The sequence below is a fragment of the Elaeis guineensis genome, chromosome 3, assembly GCF_000442705.2.
Source record: "Elaeis guineensis isolate ETL-2024a chromosome 3, EG11, whole genome shotgun sequence".
Taxonomy (NCBI): Eukaryota; Viridiplantae; Streptophyta; class Magnoliopsida; order Arecales; family Arecaceae; genus Elaeis; species Elaeis guineensis.
The window spans coordinates 112,199,715-112,222,620 of NC_025995.2; the positions used below are offsets into that span (position 1 = coordinate 112,199,715).

Consider the following 22,906-nt stretch of genomic DNA (forward strand, 5'->3'; position numbering starts at 1 on the left):
AAAATGGCTGGCTAAGCAGGCCTCTGGGAAATATGCTCTGTGAAATCCTTTGTCCGAGCCTTCGATTCCAACTCTTGAGCCTCCAAGCCACCAAAAACAATATTCCATCAACAGTTCACCGGCCTTAGCTGATAATGAGAAAATCTTTGATTCTGCCTCCCAGACTTGGTAGATCTATGAGCAGTACATCTAACATTTGATTCAACCTCCAGTTGATTCCAAAAATTCAAGAGCATCTTTCTCCGGCCAAAATCCTATATAGGTGATGCTGGAGTTTTGTGGGCTGCCAGCCCTGCAGACTGGTCTCAAGGGCAAGACCCGGTACCGTCAGAAAACCTGATCATCTGGCTTCCAAGAGTAACCTGAATCTGAATCTGATGTATCCTTATAAATAACAACATTTCTATAATGCGATCCAATTTATACATGCGAAAAACAGCTCAAAACTACTTAGATGGCTAAAATAGAAAAATATAACCCGTCTTTGGCTCTTACCGCCTTATCACATTTAAATTATTTTGTGATGATAGTACAGGTAATATAGACTCATATTACATAAATAAGAAAAATCAAAGTGAAATATTTATCGTCAACAATGCCATGTCAGTAGAAAAGCTTGCATATAAATTACACAATCTTTTTTCTTCCTGACAAAGTAACTAGAAAGTATTATAATAAAATTATTGGAAATTTGCATGGAACAAACATCTGATGCACAGATATCATAAACTATCTAAACACAGTATACCTGAATATATGAACCAGGAAGGTGGAGCTCATTCAGTTTGCATGTTCTCGGGTAAAGGAATCGAAGCACAGCAATGATAATATCCACTTTCATCAAATTTGAACCTCTGAGAAAGATGAACTTCTTGGATGAGATACTCACCCCAATCTTTTGAACCATGAACCTTGAAGATGTGCCGTGCATCAAAGGAATCATGTCTTCTAGTCCTCTTCCTGAATTGAAGCATCTCCAGATTTAGAAACATTAGTCTAATGTCTCTGGCAATCCATTTATAATAATATCATGTTGCAAAAAAAAAAAGCACCTCTTCCTGTGCCTCACATTCATCAAGGTGGCGTGCAGCTGCAATTCAGTAAGGTATGAAGCAATTTCATTAGTAGCAAAAGATGAAGACCTTTGCAAACCTTATTCTTGGTAGTCTTCACTAATGGAGATCCACACAACGCTCACTTTCTTAGGCAATACGGGAGAACGAAATGGTTTAAGGTATAAAATGCAATTTATTGGTGATAAATGTGCTGATGAAAAAATGGCTATAAACACGCCAATCTGCAGATGATAACTGCACAAGTTTAGCTTGCCAATGCTGATACCGAACTGCTCCAAACACAACGAATTGCAACAATTAAAAATCATTTGCTAGTGCTGCATAAATCCCCATGCACCGAAGAAACTCAAATACATTGCATCTGTCGCGTTGAGCTTTCACAAAGATCAATGATCTGACTTCTCCATGAAAGCTTGAGCTTGATGCATTTCTTAAGACAGACAAATACAGAAAAAACAAATCTCGTAAAGCTCACAACTCCCGATCTAACATGAGCGGGAACACGCATGCATACACACATACAAACATTAGATGCATAATTACATAAATGCATGTATATTGTGCATTTATAACAAGGCCTTACTCAGAATTTGATGTGATAACAAAATGAATTACTGAAAGTGTGACATAAGCCAAGAAATATTTACCCAAGCAATGGTGCCACAAGGAATCATAATCATAGCTCAATGCATAACAATGTTGACACTAAATATGCACAGGGAAGCTGTAAGAGATGAAAAGAAGACATGTTTAAACTTCACCTTCAATGTTTGATGAGCATCCTTTTCAAGAACAAGTCCTGCTTCAACATAAGCATCGATAATGACTTCTGTTGAAATTAAGTGTCAAGGAATACCGTCTTAGCATGAGAAAGGTCATTGACTATACTTACTATTCACACTCTGCTAACTGGATAATTAAGATGTTAATAAATTAAATGTGTAAATGTTTTTTTTTTTTTGGATACGGCAAGCACGTAGCAAGCGTCCCTCTCCACCAATTTCCGCAACAGGAGCATAAACAACACGGACCTTAGCTGGTGAACCTTTCATGCATGTCTGCGATCAAACTATTTTGCTTTAAATTTGTTTTATAAGTCAAACAAATATGCTAATAATTAAATTAGGGCAATGGGTTTCGGACAGTTTATGTTTCATTCAAGGAAATGTGCTTCTTCAAACTGGAGTGAGGCTGACAAAGCACTTTATGATTGCAATTAAATCTAGACAATCTTGCTGACAAATAAAGATTTCATCAAGCATTCACTCATACTGAATGTATAATAATGCAATGATCTCTGTGCTGCAGGGCACATCTATCCATATACAGCAATGATACTGATCAATAGCAAAATATATCAAGAAAATTAGTATTCTTCAAATCTTAAATCAAATATCTTGGCAAAATTTACCTAATATTAGTGAGGTTGATTTATTTCAGAAGTTGTTCAGCATGTTTTACTTTTAAGAACCACATTGAAACATGGATTACTCTACACAGAATCATCCTCACATGATCATGCACCTTATTTTTATCTCATTAATTAATGTCCCCAAGATCAAAATGTTGCCCATATAAAGTGCACATTGCTATGGCCATTACAACTTTATAGCTGGTTTAATTGAAAACTTTTAGCATTGGAAATCAGTCAGCCCATGAAAATTCACCATATCTTTTGAGAACTGAGCTGCAATCAAGATCTGCCTTACTTTTCTCTGATTCAATTGCTCTTAAAGTCAAGAAGCCAAAATCTTCAATAAAGGACTTCAAAACATGATAACTATTTCCGCAACAATTTATTTACAATCGGCACTTGTCTTGCAGGAAAGCAAAAGAAAATGGTTATGGGAATGAGGCAGTTTATGAAAAATTTCATAAGCTCAACTGCCTCAGGTATATAATCATTATTAGACAAAAACAAGTTTTGGGTTTGCATTACTTAAAAGATTTTCATAGCTAACATTTCCCACTTTGGTTTTCACATTTTTCATATCATCCTTTCATATATTTTTAGCCACTTAAGAAATCATATTCCAAAAGAAACTTCATAATCTAGAATGGTCCCAATTGATTTACAGGTAATAGTGATAATCAGCATATTCAGAAGGGCCCCTAAACAGATGTTTGCAACAATATAACTTCAGCATGCAAATCAAAGCACAAGATATTCATTAAGATATTCATTAGCAGCGTTAAAGAGAATGATATCAAGGAATAAGTTTCTGGGGTTTAAACCAGCAGTTTATCATCTTTGAAATAATTAGAGGCTAGCAAGTGCTGAAAATAGAGGAAAATAGGGAGAAAAGCTTACCAACCCTTTGAGTCTTATAAAGACAGGTCGATTGTCCAGGGCATCTTTTACTTTCGAAGATATTCTCTGCAATGGAAAAGATAGTGTATTAGTCAGGTAATCCAGATTACCTAGAATCCTGCCACTTCAGATAAGGTCATCACCTGCAGAACCTCAGTAGCTGCAGCAACACGGTCCTTGTTCCACAGCTTCAGCATAAGAACAGTTAAGTGGAACGTTCTAGGTTTGATAAATATGGATCTGTCAATGCCCAAATCTGTAGTGGTACAATTAAAGCAATCAAATGTCTCAAACACTAAAGAAAAATGGAAATGGGAAACTACAGCATGTGCAAATCATAAACAGATCTAAATACCATAGAAAATGAGTCTGATGACGAGTACAAAATCTGAATATCTACAAAAAAGACATTCTCTACTACATTTATATAAGCTGCAGAGAGCTATGCTTCTATGCTTTAGCCAAATTGCAGAGAAACCCTGTTAAGAAAATGCATATGTTCAACAGGAAAGTTGGAACGTTAAATTTGATCAATCTTCAAGGATAACACATCCAAACAAATGCCCTTTCATTCAGGGTTCAAACAACATATACTGACAAAAACAAGCTCATAAAAGCAGATAAGAAGTTAAACTCAGCAGCCTGACAGATTCATTCAGAACAAAAAAAAAAAATCCACATCTAGAGAAGAACAAAAAGCAATGGCTGCACTCAGGGACAGATCAAAATGCCTGTGGATCGTATCTCTGCATAGGCCAATTTAAAATCAACAAAATCAAGTGTCTGTTTAAGCAGATCAGATATGTTCAAACAACAGTTACTCCAAATCCAGTATCTTTTCAAGTGAACCGGGTTGGAAGACTATCGAGCGCTGAATTGATCCTTCCATGTTCAGCATCAAAAAAAATGCAAGATTTCTATAATCTGTAAAGCTCTTTTTCTTTAAAATGACATGTAAAGCCTTCCCCTGAAGCGAAGTTTAATACTAAACAACTTGACAGTGGCCGCAATTACTCAAACATTACAATTGCCACAATACCTGAGACAAGATGGAAGTTTGATCATTTGACTTGGAGTCTACAGTATCTATCTTCACTCTTATACATTCCTTTTCATCTTGAACTTCAAGATTAACTGCAACACTCGGACTTTCTGATTGTTTCTCATCCTCATTTTCATCTGAAGCACTCTCTAGATTATCATCTTGGCTAGAAGGAGCATCCCCCAAGATCGAATTCTGAAAATGGTTTAGCTTCTCTACCAGTTCCGGGTGAATAGCCAGTGGAAGTGATATAAAGTGAGAGTAATCAAGCCGTGGGCTTTTCACTGCCTGGAAATCATGGCAAAAGAAAGATAGCAGACATTAACAGATGCATGAGAAAATTAATAAATCATGCTACTTCATTATGCATTCCAATTAAACAAATTCATACTCACAGTCACAGAGATAACATAAACATGTATAAATAAATGAAATAGCATGTAACAAAACCACCCAAATTACCTAAATATGCTTCTTTTATTCCCATGTGCTTGCCAGGACAAATGTACTCTTGAAATTTAATAGGACAATATTGTCTCATCATAAATCCATGACATTAACATTTTCAGGTGCATTTAATGCCTCATTGACAGCAAGAATGCCATTGCCCTTTGAAGGTAATGGAAATAAAAGCAAGCACATTTACATATTATTTGGATTGGGGGTACACGGGGGTTCATAAGGGGAAGGAAAGGGAGGGTAAAGAATAAACCTCTGTTTGGTAAAATCTTTTGAGAGGTAAAAGAGGATAGAGAAGGGTTCTCTCAACCCCTCCGTACCCCTCACTTACTCAATTTTCTGTACCCCTCGATTTGGAGTGTAACGGAGGGAAAGGTTCACGCTTAATTTTTATTTTTCTAACTTATCCTTAATAAAATTTTAAAATTACGACTAGACCATTATATACTCTATCTTCCCAACTGCCCTTTTGTTCTTCGCACAACTCAGAAACCCTATAGCCATCCCTTCGTCCGCAAGCCGCTCCTTACACAAATCTGGATATCATGATCTTTGGAAGGCAGATTCCAGTGACAGAGATTCACGATCTTTGTCAAAATATCACAAATATTAAATAGTATATTTATTAATGAGAAATGACATATTTGTCAAAATATATATAAAAATTCTTCTACCCCTCCCTTAACCCCTCTATCCAAACAAGGATAAGATATGTACCTTCTTTATCCTTCCCCTCCCTTTCCAAAAAAGGGTTCATTAATTCCCTCTCCCCTCCCCTCCCTTCCCCTCCATTACCCTCCTCTCCCCTCCCCTTATGAACTCTCGTGTACCCCCAATCCAAACAAAGCATTAGGCAATACGATTGGTGTATACAAAATACAAATACCTCTCATTCACCCTATTTGTACAGCAGCTTTTCCCTATATGTGTATCTTGTGTTCAATGCCAGGCCAGTTTTGCAAGCTGCTAGACATCAGCCAGCCGGTTGGTATCAAATTGTGCCAAATGTGTGTTCAGATGCCATAAGGGCTATTAGGTACCTTTTTCTTGTTTCAGCACAGGGATGTCAACAAAGCAGGAGTTCTGGCACACTAAAGTACAGTACATGCCATGCCAGGCATTGTTCGGCACACCTCGTGCCATAAACACTTAAATCTTTAATCCATATACACATTCATATAATTTTTTATCTGTGTATAAGTATGTCCATGAGCAAATAAAAATATACACATGCGTATAGATATGTGTGTTCAGATGTGCTCCATTGTTTCCAAGCTCCAGCAGACAATGTCACACATTTCTTCATAATGCCATAGAAAGCATTTATTAGAGATTGTTCAACATGTCCTAATCGCAGTCAGAGTTTGGAATACCTAGGCTGTATTTGGTTCAAGAGTGAAAATTTCAGATTAGCTGGGTTAAACGGAGTGCGTTCGAAGGGAGGTCAAATTATTTCACCTTTTCATAGGAGTAAATTATTCCTAGGTTAAGTGGAGTATATGGATTAAGAAGACAAAAGGTAAAGCATTTAGTGTATACCAACTTTTTAGAAATACCTATTCTGCCCTTCTAAAAAGGTGATCTAACATAGGTGCTCAAATGAGAGGTTGGCTGAAAAAAGGTTGGACAAGGTAGGTTAAATGGCTTTTATTCCTTCTCATTCCCAACCAACTGCAGCCTTAGGATGCATATTAATATTTGGAAAGATATGTAGCACCATGGAATATGCTTTATATGGCTCTGGTTATTTGTTCATGGCATACTTTTAGTTTCTTTTAAGTTCTATCTCTGCTTACAGCTTGCAAAATCCTAGGTCATAGCAACCCAGTACATGTCAATTAAGGCAATGTCCATAGGCTGCTCGATGAGTTAAATGGAACCATAAATCTGAGCACTCAACAGAAGTGCAAGAGAGGTGCTTGATCAGCCCAATATTATTATCTCCTTTGGCTATTCTTAGAGCAAACTTATATTGGAATTATTTGGATGCATATGCATAGTAGTAACCCCTGAGTTGTTTTCTTGAACTTCTAATTAAGCAAAACTAGGTTGGTAAAACAGCAGTAATATTTTTAAGCAAAAGCTTGGACCAGAAAGCACTGCCTCAAATGAAGGTATTCTGGTCATGCTACAAGTTTGTAGAGGCTACATGTGTAAGGAGGCTGGTTGAAGGCACTACATACAATAAACCTAGTGTTTATGTGGTTTACATGGTGAGGCTGCCGTATCGGGTTGACGCACCCAACTCGCAGTCATTTTCGTTATTGTGAAAATAAAAGTAGGTACATAGCATGAAATGCATCAAATTCACCAAGGAGATTAGCTCAATATACATTGAATACAAAAAAAGTAGATTCCTACATTGTTATGACATTAATTGCACATTACAGCCACAGTACACCGAGCTCCAAGCAACATTTTAAATACCACTCTTGGGTCCTGGCCCATGTATGGGCAAGCCTTGAACCAAAAGCCTGGTTTTTGGGCTTTTAGGTGATAATGGCTGAATTCTTAAAAGTTTTACAACAAAAATACCAAAATACATGACCAGAACAAAGCTGGAAACATTCAAAACAGTGGCCCAAATGCCATAATTATTACCATCATGGATGACCCAACTGTATATATCCAGCCATCAGTGGTCAAAATACCGAATACAAAATTGTGTTTCAACGAAACACACAAAGCATTATTGAAACAGAAATGATGGAAAGTATGTCTTAAGTGCTGAAAACGACTCTAAAACATCCCAAAGAACATTATTTTGGGCCATGTATAGATTCAAATTCATCTTCTATGTAACTTTTTCCATCAATTTCAATGAAAATTGCCTTGATGTTTGATGCTTCCAGTGGTAACTACTTCCAGTGGTAACTTTCTTAAAATCTGATTCCACAACAATCAAAGCAATTATATAAATATTGTTTACTTTAACAGAAAATAGGTTCACTATGATAGTATCGGACACAATTAAAGAAAGCTTTAAAAAATTTTAAAAAAAAAATCATAGATATAATTGGAAAACTGTGATAACTGACAAAAGAGACTATATAGCAGAATTTAAAATCTGACTTAAATTTTATTTTTAATGCAATCAAGGCAAAGCTTTTGTTTATGTAATTCAAATTTAATAGGAAACCTACCTCTTCAAGTATACTTGCAATTTTTTCTGATGCTTTAGTCACGCTTTCGACAGAATTGCCTTCAATAACTATGGAAAGTATCTTATTAGCATCATTTTACCTTGTGAAGCAAAAGCTAATATAAAAAAGTAATAAGTATTCTTCAAAATACCAAATCATTCTACTTGATACGCAAAATCAATATCAAACTCTTGATTCATTTGATAAACAGCGTATCAAGAATATTCACAACTCGCATGATACACATGGACAAAATCAGATAGAAAAAACTGGATGGTGCATGAACTGAATATAATGAACTGAAGAAGAAACTATTGGATGTCTACAACCAATAAAGCATAACTCCAATGTTCAAAAAATATGAATTCACTGAATATTTCAATATTTTATCTCAATATTTAAAATCTGATGATATATGACGCAAAACTACATAAGGACAATTAATCTTAATTAGTGCCGTCCAAGATTTGCAAGGTCGGTATCGGAACCTGTGCTGGTTGCCAACCGGCAAGGTATCGTACCGCACCATACCACATCGTACTGGACATTAAAAAATCAAAAAAAAATTTCACCCAACAGCACAATAAAAAAAAGGGCGAACCGGACCGAACCGGCCCCAAACTGTATCGAACCGGACCAAACCGCCCGGTATCGGACAGTTCGAACAGATACCATACCGAACCAACTGGTTTGATTCAATTCAGACCATTTTTCGAAAATTCAGCCTGAACTAGATCGATTCTCCGCCGGTACGTTATGGAATGTACCGGCTAGTTCGGGTCGGTACCATGGTGCCGTCCAAAATTTCATAAAGTTAGTTATACTTCACATCAATTTTCTCTATGTGCAAGATAATGCAAAGCAAAAGTTTAGTAGCCAAGGCTAACAAACAACTAGATGAGAATGAAATTATCATCCTATTATGATGATAACCACTTGGGACACGCAAGTAGCTACCCAGGCTTAGGTGGTCCCTAGGTTGTTGCTCTAAGGAACCAGCCGCCTAAGTTGACCCTCTATGAGGATCAGTTAGCTAGCAGGTGCAAATTGTAACAACTAAAGACCTCATCTAAAAAAACTAGCCAAAAGTTATTATTTTGAGATGCTTAGCTTTTTATCAAAACCCACGATCTTCCCATTGCACAGACAATGTGGGACCAAACACACACCTACACGAGTCCTAACACACACTACTTCCAATTTAAGGCTAGTGTCCTTGCCAAGCAAAATCATAAAGGCCAATCATAATCACTATGATTGGCTCTCAGACAGCCCAAAAGGGGCTATGCTATAGTGACCCCTGTACATATGGATTGTGCTTTTGGGGCTATGCTATAGTGACCCCTGTCCATATGGATTGTGCACCAAGGCCCGTATGATACCATTTGTACGGCCTAGGACTTTACCCAGAAAGGTTAGCTAAAAGTTATTATTTACAATCCTTGGCTCTATTTAAAAATCCAACATCTTTCCAACAGCAACCAATGTAGGTCTAGACACACACCCACATGGGTCCCAATATATAGTGGCCCACTTAGATGTCAGTAGCTATGATGAGTAGGTTTAAACTCTCACTTGTGGTTAAGTGTCTAGGAAGAGAAAAATGCAAAATACTGTTGCTTGTGTAACTGCAAAGACTACATACCAAACCAAACTATGGCACATGCAACTACTGAGTCATGATTGAAAACTTTATTAACTAGATAAGAATTTGGATCAACCGCTAGCAACATTGTCTTATAATAATTAGCACAGGAATTTCAAGAGTAACAAAGCATAATGAAGTTGAAGCCACTCCAAGAAAAGTAGAGAAATCTTAACATCATAGACCAAGTATGTCAATCAAGTATCGATATGTTCACTAAAAGTACATGAGGTTATTTTTTTAAAAAAAAAACAGCTACAATACTATGTATTCATGCAATCAATGCTTGAGTTGTATGACTTAAATAAGACAAAAGGGGCCAGGTGCCCCATTGTCACCTCAGATCCAACTGGGTAATCCCGAAATAAAATTTTATAAATGAAATGCCAAATCTAATACATCTAGAGACCATGATGTCATGGTAGTCTATCAAGAAGAATTGTACAAACCTGTGAGATGACCCAGTTTGTAAGCTTTTCTCAAATGGCATTGGCATTAGCTGAGCTTGTTCCCCCGTAATAGCATCTTATATTGGGTATTTCTCATAGTTTCAAAGTTTCACTAGCTTAGTGGCTTCTCTCAACAAATTTTTTGCATATCTCCATATATAATGAGAACTTCTAGAGTTGGCTGCACAAAGTCGGACTCCAAGTGAAACCAATGGGGGGCCCGCATCTTTAAATAAATAAAGGAAAAAATTGGACTCCTTAGGTGAAGCCAGTATGGACCCACACCTTAAATACACTAGAAAGGGGGAAACATCCACGCATTCCACATATTGCTTCCTCACTGTGAATCTTGGTTTTCTTTCTATCCTAGAAATTGACTTCTCTAAACTTCTAAGCAGACTTAAAATTTGTATCTTTCTAAAATATAAAAAATTCCTAAATATAACGGAACTCCATGACATGCTGAAACCGGACTCCATCAATGAGTCCATCTAGGGCCCATGCCTTGCTAAAATATTCTAGAGGGGGCTAAATTATCCATGCATCTCATGTATTGTATTTTTATTTTTCAGTTTCTACTATGAATCCTAATTTTCTTTCTATCTTAAAAATCATGAGTTTTTTAAACATCTCCATGGATCTAATTTTATTTTTTGATAAAATTAAACATTCTAAAACAAAAATAATAACAAATAATAAATAGATCATAATCATTCATATATTAAGATTCAATATATATATATATATATATATATATATATAATAGATTTTAAATCTAGTGGGATGGGACTGTCCCGGTTTTCTCATAGAACGGAACGCGTGGCCATCCCGTCCTGTCCCGATATGTGGGATAGAGGATGTCCCAAGGCATCCCGATCGGAACGCTGAAACGCTAGCAGGATGGCCTATCCGACACATGGGATGGTACCCCGTCCCAGTGTCCCATGAGACGTCTCGTTGGGACCTGAATCCTAGTATATATGTATATGTACGTCTGTGTATATAAGTATGCATATATATGTATATATAAATATGTGCATACATGTATATACAAATACATACATATATATTATATAAATATGTACTCTCGCATGCATAGCACGTGCTAGATGCTAGTGCTACATAACGAGAAGAAACCTATGATGCACGGACACAGATAGGAGATGTGGATACAATATGATACAGATAATGCCAATACAATAAATCTTGCAAAAGTAGGATTAATACAGCTATAAACCAAGGAATATATATACGCACGCACATGTGTATGTAAAAGAGCATCTATAAAGCACAGTGGGCTAGCAAAATGATATAGTTTACTCTCTATATGATAGCACGAATTTTTACAAACTCATCATTATTTAGCTATCATTCAAATTCAACAGATCGTATCCATATTTTATATTTTAAATTAAAAGCATAGACTACAAAATATACTCTGTCATTTTTGGAGGTTTCCAAAAATGTATCTAAAGTGTATCCAGGAAGTATTCTGAGTGTTTATTTTAATTTTGAAAATAGGATACTTAACACAAGTGCTAGATATGTATATGAGAAGTATCTAACAAAAATCGGTATCAAATAAGTATTTGATACCAACATGATATGTGATTTGAAGTATCCATGCTCCCTGGGATGTAATGTACATCTCTAGTTTGATTAATGTTAGAGGCTACATATGTGTATTCCCTCTAGTAGTAAAAAATTGAGCCCCTTCACATCTTCATAGATCATTTTACTAGGTATGACCCTTTTACTTAAAGAGTGCTAGGATCATTACTTATGAAGATAATGCGAAAGAAATGTTGGTTCAGAATCTGAAAATGTCATAAATATTGTTCGATTGCAAGTTTCCTAAAAATAATTCAAAAAAATATAATTGCCGTATTAAGTTGAAAGGAAGTTCAGAGGACTATTTGATTTAAATCTCCAATAATCATGAAGCATATAACAAAACCTTTATGCAATTATTTGCATTGTAATCGAGATAGTAAAGATTACATCCTTACCAATACAATTGTCCTCCTTTGATGATGGAAATATAATTTTCACTGCTGTCTCTCTCTCAATTTGCATTTGCACAGAGCCCCTGCAAGCAGAATACCTTGAGAGTTCATATTCTATAACAATCAAATGTACAGATTTGGAGCGAAAGCATTCTCAAAAACAATATTTTTCTTGAAAAAAGAAAATAACATCATCAAGCTATACCCTTTTCCTTTTACGAAACGAATCAAAGAAGAATCTACCTGTGGATAAAAATCCAAAGATAAGCAGCTTGAATCAATTATATCATGGAAAATATGAAAGTAAATCCTACATAAGCTCGTAAGCTACATATCATAGCAAAAGCAACAGCAAAATGCCAGTGCCTAATTTGAGATACAACTGCCACAACATGAAACTTCATGACATGGTACCATAACTGGACAGATCAAAGCAATCTGAATGAAGCAAATCAAATGAACCCAATTATAGTCAGAATTCTTGAAATGACAATCGGTAAAGTGAAAAAATAGCAATCTCTTTCACTGAATAACAGAGACAAGTAGAACTTATTTGTTAAAATGTACAATAAAAATGTTTGTGCACTTATACAGTTAATTTCAACATATAGAAGTAACCCTATCTCTATGGGTTCACAATAACTGAATATAGTATAATTCAACAGGTCCTGGAAGCTTTCCGACAAGTAGTCTCAGCCTACAGACAAGCCTTCTATATGATTATTAATTATTAATTGCTATTGTTGGCATATTTAAAGATTAAAGCATATTGATGTTTACAGATTTTGGAGTAGCGAATTTAGGAAATGCAAGATAGTTGGATTAAGATAGGTTAAATACAGTATAGGAACAAAAATGATGTGACAAGGAAGACCATAAATAATCTACTAAAGGTTTAGGGATAACACAGGATGGAGGGTTAAGAACTGAATAAATGCTGAAGCATAAGAAAATGCTTGTCCTTTATGCTTAGTCATAATAATAGCGTTTACTAGTTTTACAATAAGCTATACACGTGATACTATCTACATATGACTTATTTCAAAATCAAATTGGTTACAGTGTTAATACATGTATCAGATTCTAACATTGGCATATAAGGGACTATTTATTATGTTGTGTTAGTTTCTAATACGAGAACACTGGTGAATGCAAAGATTGCTAAGTTTGGAGAATAAGCATCTGATAGTATCTGTATAACCTATATTAGTATTATATTGACATCGGAGATTAAGTTCTACACCAGCAAGTACAAAGGAGCTATTAGTTCTATACCAAGTAATCATGCAAATATTAGTATTATATAAGTTATATCAAAATCAAATTGATTACAATGTTAGGTGTCATCGGCATTTAAAGGAGTATTAGTCATGGTACAATGTTAATCTCTAATACAAGAACTCTGGTGTATGCTTAAGCTTGATCAATTTGGAGAACGAGAGCCCAAAGATAAACTGAAGGAATATTACATGGAATGAAATTTTAAAGGGATAAAACAAATGAACCCTACTCAAACAGATACATATGGCTATTCTCCAGTGATTAATTTCTTTACCTAGAACCTATCATATGCAAAATGCAGAGATAGATGAAGACATTATATGAAGATAAAAGAGGCCAACAAACTTCTTGCAATGTAATTTAGCATTGTGATCATAGAATGCAAATGGAAGTTAAGGAAAACCTAATAATATATCAGTTATGTTATATAATCAAAAATTATTAGGCAATAATTGAGATTGATGCATATATGACTATAGACAAACAAGAATACTATTTTTGGTGTCAATGTGAAGTATACAATTAGATAATGCATTGCAGACAGCTAAAGATGTTCACGGAAAGGCAAAGAAGGCCATTGTTGGCAAACGATTCAAATTTGTATGTGAAGTTCAAACAAGAACCGGCCAAGACCCTAGGGGATCTGGATAATAATTGTAAAATGTAACAATGGCTTCCCAAAACGGTTGCATGGATAGAGATATACACAGGAACCAAGAGTGAGGGACTTCACAGAAGTCATGACAAATTAGATGCAAGAAGGCATGTCACTAAAAAGGACTAAAACACCAATAGAAACTATGCAGGATCTGTAACACACTATGCTTTACAGTTAAATTTGGCTTTTTCATTCAAGATCACAAATTTTATGAGCATCAAATGCTCTTGGAACTTAGCCTAGTTTGAAGTTCATAATCCATTACTAGATATTTTTTATGATTACTGGAATCAGGCCTCATTGCTAATCCATATAGACAGTTATGTTCCACTAATTGGATGAAAAGTAAACAATCATTCAGAGATAATTCGATGCTGGATAAATAAGACCTTGCAGACATATCCAGGCAAAAGATGCCAGTATATTTATGCACAAGATACCAATAATGAAAATTAAGCTTTCCTTCAAAGCACGTGAATGATATTTACATATACAAACCTCAACAGAAATAGAATGTTTTTCAACTCCACAAACGAACTCTGCATACTTGTTGGAGCTTGATTCCTGTAAAGTTTCCTCCATAACTTCTTTCTGGCATCTCACCTCATTGGACTTGGAGTCAATTTCACAGCCACAGCTCCCCAGTGCATTCTCTACCTCACATGAAAGCAAAATAGATTGTTTTCCTCCTATAAGTTCCGATTGACTATCACTATTTTCCACATAAGCACTTTGAGTTAAAGACGTTCGCATGCCAGAAATTGGTTCATCCTTGCTAACATTTTCAATATCAGCCATACAGGAGGATGCATTATTGTACATTTCATGGACTTCGCATTGAACATCAGACCTTTCCCTACAATCAACCGCATCATATAGGTTCCTGAGTTTAGTTTTCGACTACTTATACTTACAGTTTCCACATGATAAAACTGAAATAACAAAAAAAACAAAATCCAAATCCAAAATTGCATTTGGACACAGGAAGTGTCCTGTATATAATATTAAATGAAATTTGCCATGAAAAATATACATGTAAATAAGCAAATGCACTAGTAGCCTTTTACAGTTAAGTAAACTGGATGCCTTGCTTATTTGATCATGTATTATGTGGAACAGATATACATAAACCCCAAACCCATAAAATTTAGCATTTTGGACTGAATATGCTGGTTAATGAAAAGGGATTTGCAACCCTAAAACATCTTTTGCTAACTTAATGAATAGACTTTTTCAAAAAAAAATGATGACAGAGAACAATAATTAGAAGAGGTCTCTAGAAGAACCCTTTATACACAACGACCTAACATTTTGAAGCATCATACAGATTGCTTCAGCTGAACCAGTGAACCAGTAAGATGTCCAAGCCTCTAAAGTCAATTCAGCAGTGAGTATGAGCATATCTCTATTTTTGAGTTATATATGTTATTACCAGAGCACTTCTTGAACAAAACTTCATGGACTAAAAATAACGGTAAGCTACATGGTAAAAGAGATAGTTTATGATTTTACATCTCTGATCGGAAAGGAATGTATAGGATTCTTACAGAGCATGGATTTTTGAGAAAATAGATTACAGGTATGAAATGGTTCTTTAAGTATTTTAAAAAAAATGAATTATGTAGTAAAAGCAAGGACATCCTGTCACAAAATGATCCAGAGATAAAACCTGATACAACCATATCCTTTTAAACAAAGAAATTCCAAAAATACAATAGAACTTGTAAGCTTGACTGCTAGGTAGTTTTGGTAATAGCAATTTTTTTCTGCAGAAACAACGAAGTAGTTGAACAAGTAGAAATATATATCTAAATCACAAATATTCTAACAATAATTGCAAACACTCTCAATTATCTAGTTGATTTGGCCTTGCTAGGTCAAGGTAGGAAGCTCAATATCCAGGCTATAAACAACAGCAAAAGTTCGGAAGTAACAACTGGTCAATATGTAATAAGTGAAGAACAAGGTAGTTTATCATGGAAGGACCACAGACTGTCCATGTAAATATAGAACCTAAATAAGAGTAATGAAAATGAATTCAGAATGACAAAGAAACCTGACTGGGTGGAGATTGGCCTCCATACAGGCATAGTTGCTTTCCGTTTCTTGGCCCCACCCATTTTCATAACACAATTTAAACTGTGATCATGGTGATAACCCTGAAATAGCTAACTTAGGAACTGTCATCAAAAACATTTTAGATGAAAACCTCAACTACACTAGAATTAAGCATCTAGAATTCTAGACTAAGTCAATAATCAAAAAGTTTGAAAAGAAAATGCTCTGGAATTTTGTCATTTCTCCTGAACAATTTTAGTCCATCTGCTGGCTGAACCAACCCAAAAAGGTACAATGGGTATCTTCAATCAGGTGAAATTAGTCTGGTCTTCGATTGTTTCATGTAAGACTCATGTTTTTTCATCCATGAATCAAATATGTATTATATCAAATAGAATTAACATACAATATCAAAAGAACTTATGTTTATGCTAAAAAATTCCAAAAATATTTTCTTAAGTCGCTTGAATAGAACTTCAATAAAATCACAGTGAGGCCAACAATGTTGTATGCATCTAACCACTGGGCTTAAGAAGGTATCTGTAAACAAAAAATGACATGGCAGAACAAGAATATTGAGATAGATGTGTTTGGAAATATTCATTGTACAGAGTAAAGACTATAGCAAAAAATTACATGTTTCACTGTACATTATAATCACAAGTATCACCCTCAAACAAGAATAGTTTACTTTATAGAGGTCATCTATAGAGATTGCAAGGCCGATGGACAAGGGTTTTGAATATAATATTGTAGATAACATGGATAAAACAAACAAATAACAGCCCATATCTTTGAATGTGGTGTCAGTCTCTGAGACAGGAACTAAGCAATTTCAAGCATCAGTATGGCAAGAGAATTCATCAAGCATCTGATTGCTATTACCCAATTATGGCCTTGGCAATCCGAATTCCATGGAGGGGCAGTCTGGGGACAGATCTAATCTTTGATATTTTTCTATACAAAGTGGCCGCCCTAGGATTTGAAATTGTGTTACTGTGCTTGTCAATCTGAGCCTTTGCCATCGAGAATCTGATTACTAGAAAAAGATTTAGGATTTTCTCACCATTTGTAATTTGGTAATAGCTTATCACATCAAGATAATTAGGCATGCCATAGTTATGTTTTATTTAAAATGAGTAGCACAAATTAAACCCTCAAATTAGTTCACAGAAGCAGCTATGAGATCTCACGCTTTCCTGGTCGATCATCATTTAAGTGGTGCAAAACTTACAAAGATCTCCAAATTATTACAAAGATTATATTCTGGCTAGGAGTTCCATCAAAAACTGCTTATTAAGTATATGCCATTAATAAAGATTTGAAAGAAGTCCAGTTCCTTATGCATAAATATGCAAATGACTTTGATAAATCAAATCATAGAACATTCGCAGCATGAAGTTTATGTAAAGAAGCAAGCACAGGTGACTCAGCCTTGTCTTATACTTGTGAAAACACAAGAACTTAAGAGTATCTAGCCTTGTAAATAAACATAAATACATCTAATGCTATTAGATTAAACTTTTTTTGTACCAAAATTGATCATCAACACATCAACTTATATGTATCTCTACATCAAGCGCTACAGGAACCAAACATAATTATCTTACTGGTGAATTGATACCCTTAGGTTTGTACCAATCAAAAGATCATGAATTCCTGATATTAAGACAATTACATAAAGATTTTATTTAGATACTTATAGTCATAATAAATGGTAGAATCGTAACCACATATCCACCCCTATTGGGTACGGAATCAGAATTTCTCCACGGGAGTTTTCTTCAGTGAAGGGCTCTCCAGTAATGAGTAACAAACAACTATATAATAGACAGTCTACTGGTGAATAGCAAACTTAAACATTTATGGTAAAGAATGCAATTTTGAGGTAACAGTCATAATTCAAAGTTTCTTTTTCTTCTTGAACAGTTCATTCAAGGGATTCTTTTTCTTTCATTATGGATAATTCAAGAAACAGAACACCGTTAAAGAAACCAGTTTGAGGTAGCAGTTATAATTCATGGCTTCTTTTTCTTCTTGAACAGCTCATTCTAGTTTTTTTTTTTTTTCTTTCTTGATACATAATTCAAGAAACTGAAAACAGTAATTCAAATCCTTACAGTAAAGAAATCAATTCTAAGTGAACAATTATAAGTCACAGTTTCTTTTTCTTCTTGAACAGCTCGTTCTAGGGTTTCGTTTTCTTTCTTTATTTACAGATAATTCGAGAATTGAAAAAACATGTTTACAAGTAAATATACGGAAATTTCTACTTAAGCAGCAAATTTGTCCGCTATGATTAAACAAAATCAAAGAATAATCCATAGAATGAGCAAATATAACCAACCTTGATAAAAGAACTAAACCGAGACAGAAAAAGAAAAGAATCGAACCAAATAAAAAGAAGAAGAAGAAATCAGAGCTCGAAACCTGAAAGGTTGGAACCTGAAGACGGCACAAAGGATTAGAAAGAGCAGTTGGGGCGCATACAAGCTTCAATATACAATCGACTCTGTGAAAATTTTAGAAGAATGCAGTAGTGATGAAAAATCAAGAAAACCAACTAAGGAAGCCTTCCGCAACGGTGTGATTCGAAGCAAAAGGACAAATAACGAGAAAGATCAATTTCTTTGTGGGGGGATAGAAAGGTAAGAGAACTAGGGTTTCGTTTTGAGATGTATACCTGGAGAAAGACCTGCAAGCGATCATCTGGGTTGGGAGGCGACAACCCACGAAGCGAGCAGCTGCCCCCTCTTCTTTCTCGCCGTGACCCAGAACAGCAGCGCGCGGCCGGGATGACGTGCACCTAGTACGACTGTTTAAGTAGGTGTATAATATCGGAAGAAATGATTGGTTTAATAAATTTTTTTAAAAATAGAGAAATGGCCAAGAGCGAAGGTCTATGATGGGTGATGACGTGATCAAGAAACTGCCTATTTTTTTATTTTTTTAACCGTTGGGACGAGTTAGGCGCCCTAAATCTTGGCCGCCACATCATCGGTTCATTTCAAGAATGAGTGGCTTGTGATCTCGTGATCAAATACCAACAGGCGGATTAGATGATAGATAGCAAGCAGAGGAGGAGCGGTAGCTGTAATTGGGCCGGGCGGGCCGAGACTCGTCAGGCCAGGCTGATTTCCATTAGGATATAGGTTAGGAGGAATTCTTTGTGCACCACGGGCGGTGCACGTGTCTTTGTGTATCATGGGCAGTGCAGAAACACACGCATCACCCATGATAATTGATTCACATACGAAGTCGAAATGTGATGCGTAAAAAAAAAAATTTAGGAGCCATATGCGGGAATCAATCATCTGCGCATAGTTTTGCATCACCTGCGGTGTACAAAGGATTTTACTACAGGTTAGACTTGATAAAATTTGGAACATATTGGAATTTAAATATAAGAGAAATTTTATGTGCACCATGAGTAATGTAGAAAATCAGATAATCATCACTTTTCAATATATATTTAATATTTATAATTTTATTTTTTTATTTTTAAATAATAAAAATATCTCTACTCTTTAGAAAAAATTATGACATCTTATATCTATATTATCACATCCTGCATACACAAAATCGTAATTTAACATGTAAAATGTCATAATTTGATGCAGGATGTCGTAATATATCACAGGATATCATAATTATTTTCAAAGAGCTGGAGCATTTTCGTCATTCAAAATTTTTAAACTAAAAAGCGAAACTGCAGACATTAAATGCGCATTGAAAAGTAGTTGGACAAAAATGCTCCTTCCATTTTATGACATTATAGGCAATATTATAATATTCTGTGTGTAAAAAATCATAATTTGACGTAGGATGTCATAATATAACAGGCTAGACATTATAATTTTCTACGCTGTATTATGACATCTTGTGTGCATAAAATCATAATTTGACATAAGATATCATAATATGCCATAGAATGTAATGATTTTTTTTCAAAAGGGAGGGATATTTTTATCATTTAAAATTTTAAATAAAAAATAGAACTGTAGGCATTAAATGCATGTTGGAAAGTGGTGGCTATATGGACCAATCGAATAAGACGGTACACTCCAGAATAAATTTTCTACACCGCCCCATGATGCACAAAGAATTTTCCTTAAATATAAATTTTGGTCCGAAAGATTTCGGGTCATATTACGCTTCAATTGGATTTGGGCCGGCCCAATTTTTAGCTTAAACAAATGTTGCAGCTAGTCCAATCAAATTCGATCAGGTTTGACCTTAGCATAGGCCAACGGTGCATAGCAATTTGTTATATAGAACTTATTTGGTTGGTTCGCAAGAAGAACCTTTTTTTCTTAGGAAATAACTTCCTACAAAGTTGAATTTTCATATGTTTGGTTGATGATAAAAAAATAACTTACTATAGAGTAGTATATGTTTAGTTGAGCACTTATTTTTTTATAAAAATTATGTAGAATATCTATTATATCTTTAATAAATATAAGATAATTTTATATAAATAATAATATTATATTAATATTAATATAAATATAATATTAAATATATTATAATATAACATCGGTCATAATAATTTATTGTATTAATATAATACTAATATTATATTAATATTTTAATACAAAAATATTAATATAGATATAAATATTATATTATATTAATATAAATATTAAAATATAATAATAATAATATTATTATTATTATTATATTAATATTTAGTATTTTATTTTAACTATTATATCACTATTCAGTATTTCATTTTAACCATCCATCGATATTTTATAATATCTTAACCATAAATTTTAAAAGACTATTTTTTAAAAAAAAATCATCAATTCTCACCCTATAAAAAAATTTTCAAATCCATCATTTTTATGAATTTTCACTTTCAATGAAATATAGAAAGTACAAATTTTTTTTATTTTTTTATCTTAAAACTCCAACTAAATAAGAGTTTCCTCTTCACTTTTCAAAAATTATCTTTTTTTTTCCTCCATTTTCCATGAACCAAACAGATCATAATAGCAAAAAGTGTAACACAAGAGTTAATGAGGGGTGATAATCTATTTTACCGTACCTTTACCAGAAAAAAAAAAAAATCTGTTTTACTATGCAAGGCAAACTACTGTCGTCGTATCTGCGAGTGAAGTGGGTTTGATTGCTGCATTTCACACCCATACGCCTTTCTCTATCTTGCATTCTCTGACCGTTTCCCACCTTGCATTTCTATTTCTCAAAACCATGAGATTAGTTGCTTATAAAGTATAAAACTATAGGTCAAAAACTCAAAACCTTTTTCCAAACATGTATTATTTATTTGGGTGAATTTTTTTATCATTGTTAATTTAAAAAATGCAAAATATGAAAATACTCTAGTGAATAATAATAGTTCATTTTTTGTATACAATGTTGCCCATCTCTTTTATTTGCAAAACTCCTAGCAATCATAAGTGCACTTATTTTATGATAAGCTTCCATATTATCCTATCTATATACAGCATTAGTGATCTCGTGGAGTCTATCTTGCAATTACTATGGCTTATCATCGCATCACAAAACCTTAAAATTTCCTTTCATGGGCCATCTTTATACTTATATTGGTCAAGAAAATAAAAAAAAATGGATGGTGATAGCCAATGCAAAGTTTTGTTAATGTCTTATTGAGGGCCTGTTCTTCAAATAAATCCCCTAATGTCTGAAAATTCAATGAGAGATCATGACATTTTAGAGAGAAGCAAAGATTGAAAAACAAAAACCCACATAATCAAGGAAGCTCCAACATTGCTCATCTCATAAAAACAAGGATAATGGATTCCATCTACAAGGTGATTCACAACATTTCGAGATTTTTAGGACCATATAAATCCAAATATCTTTAATCAAAAGAAAATCTCACACCTCTTTTCGCTAATTTCTTTCTGAATAACGAATGCTAGACTATCACGCATGCTTTTTTTTTTTTCTTCCTTCTTTTGATTATAAGGGTGCTCCATACTTTTCATTGGCCATGCAATGAGGTTTAGTGTAGGCGAATAACACACAAATTAACCCCTGACATACTCATGTGGGCACCTATTGTTGTAATTTCTATATACTAGGCTAAAATATAATAATAGGTAGGGATATAAAATGATACTGATATGATTGGAAACATAAATTCATAGTTTGGTCATGAATCTGCTCATACAGTTCAAAGAACAGAAAAGGGAACATTAAGCTTGTTTAAGTGTCACCAACTTTTTTTTTAAGGCAAGTCAGTGTCACCTACTTCGATGAGAAGATGCAGCAATGTCTCGTTTCAGGCCCCCTTGTTTTTCCTCTTCTTTTCAATATGGTGCCCCTTTGCTAGGTTAACAAAAAGTCAGGTCCACAAATAAAGTAGACCTTATACCATATGTATTACGAGAAACTATATAAGATCTTTTGCCCAATGGGCATCCATCAAACCATTCAAATCTGAGCTGTCCCTGACAAACCTTATGAAGAGCTTGAGGAGGCATGCTGGTAACAGCAATAGATTTGCAGCAGTGTTAGCCGACAAGCGTATGATTCAAGAAAGTTTCAATAGTAATAACTCTTGAATCACGAAAACCTAAGCAAATTATTCAACTAAAGCAATATTAGTCACCATAAGGAGGTGCAAGAGCAAGTTTCATTGTGGGTGCAAGGAATATATATATATATATATATATATTTGGCTAAAGGTGCTCCCCCCATTTCTTCCTTCCTCCGTCATTCTCGGTTTATCCTACAAGGCAACTCTATGCTTTTTTGGGTACAAGTAAAGAGAGTCTATCTTACCCCA

General features: G+C 34.6%; 1 protein-coding gene across 18 annotated transcripts; it reads right to left on the reverse strand.

The window, feature by feature from the left end:
* Positions 1–582: 582 nt before the first annotated feature.
* On the reverse strand, positions 583–18,971 carry LOC105040865 (uncharacterized). 18 transcript variants are annotated; one of them, XM_029263300.2, is made up of 15 exons: positions 18,812–18,971; positions 18,559–18,640; positions 16,132–16,238; positions 14,569–14,926; positions 12,337–12,374; positions 12,135–12,214; positions 8,032–8,099; positions 4,427–4,717; positions 3,743–3,866; positions 3,531–3,643; positions 3,388–3,453; positions 2,044–2,134; positions 1,838–1,905; positions 1,053–1,090; positions 583–960 (listed from the first exon to the last, which is right to left on the reverse strand). In XM_029263300.2, the coding sequence occupies exons 1-15, from the start codon at positions 18,835–18,837 to the stop codon at positions 777–779; spliced, it is 1,734 nt and encodes a 577-aa protein (XP_029119133.1). In that variant the 5' UTR covers positions 18,838–18,971; the 3' UTR covers positions 583–776. The 18 variants fall into 18 exon arrangements, with proteins under 18 accessions (XP_029119133.1, XP_019704825.1, XP_019704829.1 ...); XM_019849266.3 differs by having other exon boundaries at positions 16,132–16,229; positions 18,812–18,970; XM_019849270.3 differs by having other exon boundaries at positions 14,569–14,723; positions 16,127–16,229; positions 18,812–18,970.
* Positions 18,972–22,906: the final 3,935 nt, after the last annotated feature.

Bases quoted from the DNA above. Each gene is read 5' to 3' on its own strand.
- LOC105040865 (XM_029263300.2), bottom strand. From the start codon at position 18,837: ATGATCGCTTGCAGGTCTTTCTCCAG. The intron at 14,927-16,131 runs GTCAGGTTTCTT...GGTTGATTGTAG, and splicing joins TGGAGGCCAATCTCCACCCA to GGAAAGGTCTGATGTTCAAT. The intron at 8,100-12,134 runs GTAAGGATGTAA...TACTTTCCATAG, and splicing joins AAAGGAGGACAATTGTATTG to TTATTGAAGGCAATTCTGTC.